Raw genomic sequence first — 13,204 nt, forward strand, 5'->3', positions numbered from 1 at the left:
AGGAAGCTGTAAATCAGACTAATGCGGCCCAGTGTAATTCAGTCCAGCAGGGCCAGGGTGCGGAGCGGGGACCCCGAACGGCGGGAGTTTACGAAACGCCGCCGTAGGGCTTTAATCACCGCAACAACCCGGAGATACTGTCTCCCCCAATCAGCGGGCTTCCTGTCAGTCACACATGGCTGAACCCAGCCAATCATGATTCCCCTAAAGAATCCAGACATGTCGACTGGAGTTTTGGGGCTGCGGCCAAACAAGAAGATTACTCATCTGAACTGAAGAGGTTGGAATGAGCCTTTAACTCAAGGCAGAGAGGAACAAGGTGATAGATTTGTTCAAGGGTGGAAATGACTGTCCAGTAAGACGTGGCAGAAAGAGGGGAAAGTAGGAAGAGAATTAGAAGATGACGGTTAAATTCCAAGGGTCCATTCCACTTCAGAAAATCCTTTTTGTTCATTCTGACGTGATTTTAGAAACTGTTCTATATTGGCTTTTTGCCAAAAGACTAGAGATGAAAAATTGGCAGTGAAAAGTAGGCTGCAAAAACACAAGAAATTGGGTGTAAACAGATGAGAAATGGGCTGCAGAGTTATGAGGAGTAGTCTGTAAAATAGAAATAAAAAGAATAAGCTGCAAAAATAACAGAAGATAGCATCAAATTTAGATCACTCCTTGTCCTTTACGGTTACGGTAAAGGGTTAGGGTTTAACTTTATTGAGCCCGCACGAATTTACAACTTAAGACAAGACAACATTCCAACTCCGCAATCCATCCATTTTTAACCTTGATGCTAAGGAAGTTGCTACAGAACGAAGCTAATGATAGACCTGACCGCTCTACCTTCTGTAGGATGAGTGTGACTTGCTGGGCTACACACACACACACACACACACACACACTCACTCACTCACACAAACGTGTACATGCAGTGTCTTGGCAGCAGAGACGCTACAGCAGTGGCCAATCAATAAAACCTTGTTACTCTAATTGCGAGATCATAATCTCCGCTCCTACTTCTGCTGAATATCCAAACAGTCACTCCATTAGCCGAATTATTCCCCTGTGCAGTTTCTCTGCCCTAGACCCTCCCGCCCCCCCGCACCTCATCGCATTTCTTCCTTATGCTCTTTTTGTTCTGTGACATATTTCTCTCAAACTGCAGTTCTGCGAAATGAATTTATAAGTCAAGGATAGAGACATCAAAGAGAAGCATCGTAAAAGTAAAGTGCTGATGGACTAGTAGTGTCAGAGAATTCCCTTTGGGTAGATGGTTCACTGAAACCATTATCTTCTTCCACAGGGTGAGGTTTAAATGGCATTTGAACTTGGATGAGGACGATGTGCCAAATAATGTAATACTGTAAATTTTCTCTTTCATTTATATATATAAAAAAAATACACATTCACTAAAACAACACAAACAAAAATGTCCCTGACAGATGGGCACATGCAACAAATAAAATCTCGATTTTTTTTTTTTTACCAGTTCCCTTAAAAAAAATGAAAACAAAAGCAAATAGAAACAATTTGAAGTATTTTCACTTCAGTAAAGGTAACTTTTAAAACAGAAGGAAAAGGAGGAAAGGAGAGGACAGTAAAGTTACACTTCCACTCAGGGATCATCTGTTTCAGTGTACGGTTTGGGTATAAAACTAGCATCCAGCAAAGGCACTTAGTGGCTCCCAAATGTTCATGACATTTGATTAAGTTGTAACCATACACTCAAGTCATAGTAGGTAGGATTCAAGATTGTTTTGTTCAAGCTAACATTTTATCATGATTTTTCTAAACAAATTGAACTCAAGATAAATTATGATCAAATACAATGATCCTTTATTTTTAAGAACTATGCAAAATACCATTACTAACTGAAATGATCTTGTCTGCCTCCAAAACTGAAGATGTTATCTTAAATAACAGAACACAAAAAAACTGGTCTGGTCTTATTTACCTCACTAACTGTCAATGTAATAAACAACAAAAGTATATAAAAAATATGTTACCTGGAAAGAGTTCCCAGAAACACTGTTTGTGTCTGTGGGTTCTTCACGTTCTGTTTGAACACCTGAACGTCACTTAGACTAGATCTAGATCTGACATCTTGGTTTAATAGCGGGTCGTATACAAAGTTTTTAGTTGCATACCGCCACCTGCTGTACTAGAGTGTGTAGTCTCATGGTATGACCACTGACTTTTTGAGATATCCTACTCCTTAATGCACGATTCATTTTTTTATTTCGACTGATGCGAATTATCTCACATGTGTATCGATTTTTCATGCATCGTTTATTGCCAACATTTGTTTTTGCTTTTTTTCACATTTTTGTGATGGACATATAAGTATGGGTTGACTTTAAAAAAAAAAAAAAAAAAAAGGCAAGTCACCAATAACAAAAGCGAGGCTTCTGGACCAAGAGTGCCTGTCTGTCCTGCCTGCAGTCCAGATCTGTTTTCTGTTTGTAACACATGGCGTATCATGAAAAGGGGCATCAGACAAAGGACAATGTATTTTCTTATTTCCTGCATTCAACACGCTGGACCTCTGTCCATGCAGAACCACTGAATTTGAGTTAAGAGTTCAAGATGACTACATTTTCTAACAGTTACTGAAGTCTTGGTCAAAACTTCAGTAACAGTTCGAATGTAAGTTGGATTTCAGTGAAAAAATATCTAACCATGAGCACAGCAAACTCTCCTCTCATCACATCACAGCCTTCTGAGCTCTTCCTCATTCCCTGATTCTTGATTTACAGAAACAGGCAGAGAGGGCATACATATTTGCAGCGGACATAACCTTCTCATAAACCCGTCATCATTTTAAGCTAACCTAAAGAATTGTCACAGTTCATATAAAGCTTGTGGTTTTTCCTTCTTTCTGCATAAAACCTGCATAAAAACAGAGCTTATTCTGATAGTTTGATTTAATAAAAAACATTTTTTTGCAGCGTTAATTTATTCATCCATCCATGTAATGAGCACAGTATTTAATCTGACATTTAATGCGCCAAATGAATTACAGCTGCGATTTTCAAACCTCTTTAACCTTGAAAACACAACATTAAATTTAAGCGTTTGCAGTCGTATAAACCTACAATTAATTGGGAAATTGTGACCCAGAGCCAGCGTTCAGGAGTCCTGTGCCACAGTTAGTGTCATTTACAAACCCAAGCGTTTAATGTAAGAGGAAAACCAGCACAAACGTAAGGCCCCGAGCTCTAATAATTACAACTGACAGGGACAAATTCCCTGCTCCCCAGTGTATGTCAGATGGGCTTATTCCCAAACTTTGCAAATCCCTTTGTTCAAACACAACCATATGTTCACAACCAGCTGTGCTGGAGTCTGTGTGATATGGTCGCCCTGCGCTCTACAGGAACGTTGACTTCCTCTCCATTCAAACTCAATAAAACCCCTGCCATGGAAACGAGGTTAGATCAGAATTTGATGTTTGACACCCTCTGGTCAAAATCGCCATCAGACATGAACTAGACAACGACCTTTATTGCATAGATACACTTTTTTTTTTGAAAAAGAAAGTGGAATTCCACTTGCTTTTAGCTGATGTTTTGTTTTAAGAAACAACAATTCCTTATCCGTCCTACTAACAAGCACAGCGCTCCCTGAGGCCATTTGGCTAACAATCAAAGAACAGTTGAAATAGCAGGTTTTCCCTTTTAAGGGCAATTTTCCCTCACCTGGTTTGGTGGCAGGAACTCGTGGTTGTTCTCATTCATGTACATGTTGTCACCATCAAACTGTAACAGACAGAGGCAGAAATGAGAAAATACAGCATGACAACAGTGAGATAAAATAAAATTTAAAAAACGGTTCAGTCACTGGAGAGCACAGAGAAAGAAGTGCGACGCCGCGGCCTAATGACTCCAGGTTCTTTGGTTCGCAGACCTCCGATGTTCTGCTGGATGTCAGTAATTACAGTTCATTAGGGACACGTGTAATTAGGGCCCTGTCAGGGCTAATGTAGCTCACACTCTCTTCACAGCAGTTTGTCTACGGCCTCATTTTGTGTGCCTGTATGCAAGCACACACACACACACACACGGCTTCATGGGTGTCATAATGGAGAGTGAGTTTCATTCATGCGGTACAAATCCATAATTAGATCACAACAAATGTTTAACAGGTGCATAAAAATGCATTTGAGTTTTTAGCCCGAACTTAAAAGAATAATTTGATGATTTTAACTCACTGTCACCACAGCTGTTATTGGCACAACTGGATGCCCTTGATGATCAACCAAAACTAGCACTGTAGCTGTGGATTAATGTCGATTTATTAATCACAAATAACCTGACTCAGTTCTTGAATAAACCTTTTACAACTTGCAAAAAACAGCAAATAATAGAGCTGTGATTTCCAACTTTTTTTGTGCCAAGGCACATATTTCCCACAGTGCACTACCAAACAAAATTGCCACAAAACATATGTGTAATATAACAAAATGATCTTCTCATTTGTAGTTACTCACTATTTACTTACTCAGAGGCCTGTTGAGTTGAACAAAATGCTAATATGCCCACAGGAATTGAAGATCGTCATTCACAAAACATTCATCTCCTTTAACCATTAAAGTTTCTTGTTTTTTAGTTCTTCATTCAGGAAGTGAGGCTGATGTGAGTAATTAGTTGGAGTAAATACATAATAATATTCAGACCAATTAAGTGAAAGTGGATGATTTTCACCTGATGACCTCACAGGGCACTTCACAGTGGCTGGAAATGACTGCAGTTGAGCATTGATAAAGGAATAGATGGGGGCGGAATTATTAGATATACAGCGCCAATCATTCTGCTCGTATATTTTAAAGTGTTTAATTAATGGGATTAACCATGAATCATTATGACGGTCCAACTGAAAAAAACTAAGAAACAATGAGAGACAAATGACGAATAAGTGGAGGAAACAGGTTGTAGAAGCAGCAGTAGTGGTTATTGTGGCCACACTGTAAATAGGACTGGGGTCAGTAGCTACAGCTGAATGCAAACACACACACACGCACACAGACACACATACACACTCGTAGTCCCTGAGGCCGTCCCTTGCACTCAGCCTGACACTATTTGGCAGTATTCATTTAGGAGGAAACAAAACACGTCCAGACAGCTTGTAGTAGCAATGACAAATGACAGCGACTACTGTAAGGTCAAGTAACAACACAGACGTGTGTTTCTACATGCATACAGTAACCTGAGGTTCCAAAGCTGTGGCCAGGGACTGAACGCAGGCCATCATTTTTCTCAAAGCCATATTTTAGCAAGTGTAATGAGCCACGGCTGCTGCAACAAAATTTATGGACTCGCTGCCCTTCAGTGTGACGCCTTTAAGAGATTTTAATTAAATATTTGAATAACTCCGAGTTGAATTATGGACAAATTCTACTTTACTTCCTTTTCTGTATCTTTATCTTCCAGCCTGGCACCGCTGCAGCACCAAACAAACTGTATGAAAGGCAGCTCCTTCCTTCAGTTTGAAACCCTCTCCTCATTCAGCCAGTAATGAAACTGTGACTTGAAGTGCAATGATGATGGCACCATTAGTTGGCAGAAGAAGAAAAACATTGTATTTTACAATAGAAAAAAAAACAAACAGCTTTCTGCAGTGCCAGAGGAAATTATTTTACACGCTGCTCCTAATCACATCGTTCCTGGTGTTGATGGTTTTTATTTTCACACCTTTTCACAGGAGCAAAAGGGTGAACACAATGGTTTTTCTTAGCTTAGATCAGATCATTTCAAACAACTTCTCCCACATATTTTTTTATTCTTATGGTAAGCTCATGGTTGCGTTCGCCCTCCTTATAATTAGAATGTAACAGAATCGAACCCTGATGTACTTGACCTTTCAAAAAAAAGTATAATCAACCAAATATGTCACTGTTACTGTTCCTCATGCGATCTGTGGAAAACAAAATGAATTAACTGCGACAGGATCAGGCCTTTCAAAGAATTATGGACACGGTCGTGAAGTAATGTTTTTATAATGAGCATGGTTTAAGAGCAGCGTCACGCTATTTCCAAAACAAAACCGCGATGAGGGGTTTGGGGCGGTATATGACGGGAGGCTGGGAGATGGATGACCTGCTGCCGCTGCTAAAAAACTACTAGCTGCATTTACACATAGAGTTAATATAAAACATCATTATATACACTATACATGTAAACAGGCCGGTAGGGATGTCCGATCTTAACTTTTTGCGTCCCCTGCTCACTAAGTTGATGGGTTATTATTTCCTGCCATGCCTCTGCATGGGACAGATGACTTTTCAACCCCTGTCACCCAAAATAAAAAAAACAATTGAGAGTGGTAATATTTATTTATTTAGAACAATGTTTCTCATTATTTGAGAGTGGTAATATTTATTTATTTAGTTAGTTATCTGTACAAACCACTGTATTTGCCAGCACCAGCATTCTGCATACAATCAACCAGGTTATTAAAATAGATTCATAAAATGACGTGCAATGCTGCCATCTAGTGACTTTCGCTTTGATAAACAGCTGTTTTTCCCCAAAACTATTTTTAGAACTGACATCATTTTGACATCAAAACCGATAACGATTCTTACAGATATTACATAGTAATGCTAATATCGGGCTGATATGGCAGGACATTGCTCCATATCTGCGTCATCTTGGGGCATTAAAAAACTAGACACACTGGTTGTAAGCTCTTCAAGCTCTCGACTAAAAAACAGAATAAACTGTTGCTTTGAAATGCAACTTTATTACTTTCATCATTTAACTGTTGCTAATTGTTGTTATTCCTCAAGATGTGACGTCTATGCTCTGTTCCAAATGTCAGGCAACAGAGCCCGAGACTGGCAGCAAGGCTAACTGACATTAGCTAGTCACTGATGCTTTTTGTTTACTTGGATACAAACATACAGTTCCAAATTTTTATGTTTTGTAGCAGTTGTGAGTTTCCTGTGTCTAAAAAGTAGAGCGTCTCTTAAAGAATCGAGGAGATTTTAGCTCAGAAACCGCAGTGTTCTCGTGTCTGAACAAAAGAGCGGCGGACATACAGTATAAGACAGGGCTGGGTTTGGACTGTTTGCTTTCCTGAGGCTTTGGGGTCATTAATCATAACAGTCAAATCTATGGTATAACAACCCAGGCTAGAAAAACACAGGCAGAGAGGAGGGTGGGGGGGTGATGAGGTTGTAAGGTCGAGGAGAGTGGGTAAGGGTGAGGGAGATGTTGAATGTCAGGGTGAGATGGAGGAGAAAAGAGGGGACTCCTGGAGCGCAGTAATGGAGAGGGAAATATTCTGCGCTCGATGGAGGCTTCGTACAGCAAAGGGACACACATGGTATGTACAAGTGACGCACTTGACACCAGACTCTTATTTGCATAGCAGAATGCAAATACGGAGACGGAGGGGGTGAGGATGGGAGGGAGAAAATAAAGTGAGAGACTTGTTATAAATAGCTTTGTGTTTGCGTATAGCCACACCAATGTCAGTTTGATGCAGGAAGTGCACCAGTGTTACCGAGGTTAGAACAACTGTTGACTTGCTTTCAGACAAGGAACGTACATAACACCACAAAGTCACTGTGGTTGTTCGAGAGCGTACGTGTTCGGGCACAATGCTAACAAAGGTTTACATGAAAGAGTTGTAAGACAGATGTTATCATTTCTAAAACATATTTGGATGTCTCCAACGGCTTTGACCAGTTTTATTGCTGTATCTTTGTCTAGTGTTGAGCGGTGTGACCTTTCGTTTCATCTGGTGTTTAAACCTCAAACGTGGAACATTCTGACATTAGAGCAACGGTCAAAATTTGAATGAACCTCTCAGGGAAACCTTTTCACATTTTCGAAGCTTTTGCTTCAGATTTTTTCTTCTTCTTTTGCCAAATTTGAAAGAACATTTTCCGAGGGACTGTATTTCAGTTCCTTAGACGAGACAGAGAAGCTGTTAGTGAACTTGTCTTGGTCACGACATCAAGTGGCTAGACTCAAATCGACCAAACTGTAGCTGTTGAATATTTTTTTGTGACCCCTGACGTAGGGGATTATTATTTGTAAATAATAATAATAAAGGAATAAAGTCTTTAAAGCCTATTTCTTTCATCCTTACTCAAATTTTGACTATGTGCTACGGACTAGTTGAATGAAGCTCACTTTTATATCACTGTACCTTCTACATGATTTAACAGAAACTTACATGTTGTACCTAATGGTTGGTAGAAACGCTAGCTAAAAACAGTCGGTAGCTTGCGGTGGTCATTAAAGCCTGGACCTGATGACGAGTACACACACAAACATACATGTTTAGTATAGTATAGTATAGTATAGTATAGTATATGGGCGTACTGTAATTGGACTGCCAGTGTGTGTGTGAGATATTATACAGTAACTGCAGCATTGTGTATTTCACCTTTAAATAATCCTCATACACACATGCGACTCGTGTACGTTGTATACACAGTACGACTTAAGTGTGTGCGTGCAGCTAGCTCTGACTGAACTGCCTGCAGGCCTGCAGCGAATGTTTATATAACGTGCCTTATACAATGTGATAAAGATTGATCCCTGTTAGATTAACAAAATAAAACTGAAAAAGTTAGCCCTTCCGCAACATCTTTTTTTCCCATGACACGACATGACGGCGCTGTGCAGCCCCGCCCATCTAACTCCATGTAGATGAAATATGGTTTTCATTACATTTAAGCCACGCAGAAACTCGAGGAGGAGGAGGAAAAAATGTTCCCAATCTTTCTCAAGCGAAAGAGCACAAAATGAATTGAAGCATCTGATTTTTTTTTCTTTACATCACTCAGACAGATGTGTTGAAATGCAAATGGGGGAGAGAAGAGGGTGAGAAAAAAGACAAGGGGGGAGAGAGATAAGGAGGGGGCAGATTAGACGGAGAGACTAAATCGTGTGAAGAAAAAACAAATCAGCTTAATTTGCGCTCGACTGTACGCCGCGAGCTGCGGGTGGGGGACATAAAATCAGACATTTAGCCGGGGATCATGTTAAACCATGCAAGTGAACGAGTCTCCGGAGAATACTGTTCTCTCTCCTGCTCCTGATGGACTTAATTGCCTCTATCAATGTTAAGATATAATGTTCATCTCAGGTTTATTGCTGGCTTTATGGTCTTGTCCATCACTCTGAGGGGTGTTCGAGAGGCGGGCCACTCCTCAAATGGCATCTTAAAATAATGAGACAGATTATAGAGAGAGGGAGAGAGAGAGAGAGACGATGATTTATATTTGTGAAAAACGATTTCACGAGAAGCGCGGACGAGCAGATGTGGTATGTGAGCGATACGCAGGAGTTTAGATAATGTGCTGGTTGGATTACTCCACGCTTTCCTGGTTTTTTAAAATGCATGGTTGGTCAGACAGGCTAAAAACGCACACACACACATATCCCCCCCCCCAACCCCACCTCTGACCCACCAAAGCCCTGGGTAGGTGTAGAGTTTCAGATGGCCACACAATCATGCCATTGTGCTCCTGTTAACACAATGAAAACAAAGCTAACACATCGCTGACATTCAACCCCCACCCACCCCTCGGACCCTGACTTCCACAGAACTTTAACACAGACACTGAAAATGATACATTTGGAAATCAAAATCAATAGAATAATATTTTCTTCATATGTATCCCCAAACTCACAATAAGGAAAATAAACATGAACTTGTGACACAGGCTGTCATTTTTTTTTGTTTGTTTTTTTTTGTTTTTTTGACACCGAAGTCTGATAACAATGTCTGTCTCCCATCAAATCTACTAAATGCACTCCCATTATATCATAGTCTTCTCTGCACAATGGAGGTCTTTCAGGAGCAGTCCCAGAGAAAAACCACAACAAAGAGCCCTCTCTTTCAGGGACTGGTCAAGTAATTCAAAAATAGCCAAGCAGCACAATTAAAAAAAAAACAGAATGTATGCGCACACACACACACACACTCGTACATAAACACCCATGAGTATACAGATCATGATCATGTGTACTTTCAGTCTGTTCTTTTTTCTTCTTCTTTTTTTTTACATTGTAAATCTTTTCACACAACGTTTTGTAAAGTGCTTTTGACAATTATCTGCAAATATGATTAAAAGAACCACATACTCAGGCAAAAATCTAGGCAAAAAATAGCAACAATGAATTAAAAAACCTAAGGGAAACGTCCTTAATGACAGAGTCTGAATGCATCACCACCGAAATGTCTCGTCCTTTGTTATTATCAAGACTGCTCACTGTTTAACCTGTTAGACTGTAAATGTGTAAAAAAAAAAAAAAATCCAGCTCAGTTTTCCGCTTCAGTTTCTAGGATATGGTTTAAAATCCGAAAATTTGCATCTCATTAGTTTGTGATAAATATAGATGATGATGATAAACTAAATATATCTGGGTCAAAGGAAATAAAGAAATTAGGTCAGAATGGAAGGTAATCCACTGGGATCTAGAAAAAGATTAATTTTTTTGGTTGTTGAACAAAATAGACAAATGTCCCCTGCATGTATCGGACGCCCTGAGGGGCAGCGGGCGATTTTAACAACGCCCAGGAATTGGAACCTGCGATAGCAAGTCCCTAATTCTGTACCACGAGGCCATAGGCTACAATAAGTTCAGAATTGTTGGTTTATTTTCTAGAAATACAATAAAACTTTGAACTCAAGCCTTATATCTAGGGATGTCCGCAATTAACTTTTTGCCAATATCCGATATGCCGTTATTGTCCAAACACTCTATTTCCGATACAGATAGCAGCATAAAATCCCTTGATTATTAATATAGATCTAAAAAAAATAAGCTGAAATGCTGCCATCTAGTGACTTTCACTTTCATATACAGCTGTTTATCCCCATATAATTATGCTAATATTGGGCCGAAATATAAACAATAGTTCCACTATCCATCTACTTACTCAAATGCACAGTCATGTTATTTAAGCGCACTGCAGGAAAATGTTTTTCTTTCACTGAAGATGGCTTCAACTTTGAATCAGACGTCACCCAGCGCTGGGCGGCTTCGACTGACAGACTGACGCATTTGTCAAAACTTTGAATCAGACGTCACCCAGTGCTGGGCGGCTACGACTGACAGACTGACGCATTTGTCAAACGTATCTGAGGGACTAGTTTTTGAAAGCAAGTCTTGACCAGACACACCTGACTCTATTCTAATCTATTTAGCAATATTTTGAGTAATACTGGACATTCTTACAAATAATGAATCCCATCATTTTGATCAAAATTAAAAAGGTGAGAAACACATTCATCTACCTGCTGTTATTTGTCTTTCTGTACCAGGAAATTACAGAAAAAAACAGTTTGGGATTTATTATTGATTGATTTTAATGTGACTATTTTTTATCATGATTAATTCACAACTACCCTTTTAATAATCAAATTAAAAACCTAATTCGGTGGACAGCCCTCATATACATATACATATACACAAGCCTGCCAATAGAAGGCGGGGTTAACAGGTCTGCTATTATTATCTTGTCCTGGGCCCAGGCATGACTGTCAGCTAACATATACATATATGCACATACATACAGGTTTACATGCAATTAAAATTGAGAAGTTTTCATAAACGTATTATTGACTTATTGTCCAAACAAGAAGTCAATAATAAGTTTGTGAAGCTAATATATGAGAAAGCAGACAGTGGATAGAACCGATCATGAGGTTGTCCTAGCAGCGCTCTCTTAACACAAACACATTTGTAACAAAGTGTTCCTGCGCAATCTCTAAAATCTCTGTTTGCTCTTCCTGTTACAGTTTAGTTTGACTTATCTTGCACAAAAAATCTTGAAGCAGGTTCCTGTTCCAGATGAAGATTCAAATAATTCACAATGAAAAACACAACAACAAAAAGACACCACAGATTGACCTGATTTTAACACCATTTACTGCCTGTTTTATAAAACATTTATTCTTCCCTTCACATTCTTACAAACGGTGAAGTGCTGACATTTTCATCCCATTCATTCACATCCCATTCACAACAGCTCTGCTCAAATACAGGTAATTTAACGGCAGGCAATGGCACAAACTTACTGACTAACTGTTTTTTTGGGTTTTTTTCTCTCTTTTTGCCTTTGCACCATGTATTTAAATCTAAATACAGACTCCAGTATCATCGTCTGTCAGTATGACTGTAAAAAAAAAAAAAAATTACTGCTGTTCCAGTCGATGCCACGCCGACTACACATCCAGACTCTGCCACTAACATTCAGGCAGCAGAATTTCTATTACCAATCTAATTGCACATTCCTCCCTGACAAGAGCTCATTAAACCTTAATTATACACATGTTGTTTTCTACAAACATCTCCATTTGGAGCCCGCTGCCTTGTAATTGTTCAGCTGGGACAAACGCTGGAGATCCTGCAGATTGCCAGTGAATAAGAGAGAGGGAGAATCAGGAAGGCAGAGGAGGAGGTGAAGAAGAGAGGAGGAGAGAAGAGAAGGAGGTGTAAAAAAAAAAGGAGTGTCTAGAAGTAGGTCATGCCTCTCCATAAACAAGGCCTGGTTTCTAAAATAATATACCCATCCAGTGGAAGTAATGCCAAACAACTGAGCTGAGTGAATGTGGATCTCATGTAATATTTACAAAGCACTAATACACCCTCACCCACCTCCCGCCCCTGCCTCCCCCTTCCCAAAACCCAGAGGTTTCTTTCTTTTTTCCTGCCATTTGAATTTCAGAGAAAGTCGACTACACTGATTTCCATCCTACTCTTCTTCTCCTTATTGTTCTTTGCTTTTTTGTTATCAATCTACCCACCTTTAGTGTTGGCTGTCATGTTTTTTTCTACACATTTGAAATTTTAGAGATTCACAGTGGTTTTTACTCTTGCCTAACACCAAGAAGAAGTTAGATTCTAGGATCAACAGTCGGGCAGTCCAGAAACAGTACAAGTGGCCTATAGATGTGGCCAACTGTCACTGAGGGTGTACCTCACTTTCTAGTGACGGGTGGGTTTGCTACCAACCCCCCAAACACTTCTATAAAGAGGATTTAATGGTAGAGGCTCAGTGTTTAAGGAAGGTTTTATGATCTGGACATAACATTTTTTTTTTTTTTAATGGAAAAAAGTAAAACCAAACTCTAACACTCATACATCAATAAAAATATTGTAGAGAAGAACAGGAGTCACTCCTAACATTAATGCATAATGTAAAATATATTCAAAAATTATTTTGTAGGTAGAAGTGTCTA

The 13,204-nt window shown here is 39.5% G+C and overlaps 1 protein-coding gene across 4 annotated transcripts in view; it reads right to left on the reverse strand.

Annotated features, from left to right (window-relative positions):
• Window positions 1-13,204, reverse strand: part of tox2 (TOX high mobility group box family member 2) — a 123,084-nt gene that overhangs the window by 61,087 nt on the left and 48,793 nt on the right. For all 4 annotated transcript variants that reach the window (XM_025059913.1, XM_008321134.3, XM_008321133.3 and 1 more), the window contains exon 3: window positions 3,693-3,752. In XM_025059913.1, the coding sequence (XP_024915681.1) occupies window positions 3,693-3,752 (60 nt within the window). The remainder of the gene's footprint in view (window positions 1-3,692; window positions 3,753-13,204) is intronic.

The sequence above is a fragment of the Cynoglossus semilaevis genome, chromosome 11 (genome assembly GCF_000523025.1).
Source record: "Cynoglossus semilaevis isolate Cse_v1.0 chromosome 11, Cse_v1.0, whole genome shotgun sequence".
Taxonomy (NCBI): Eukaryota; Metazoa; Chordata; class Actinopteri; order Pleuronectiformes; family Cynoglossidae; genus Cynoglossus; species Cynoglossus semilaevis.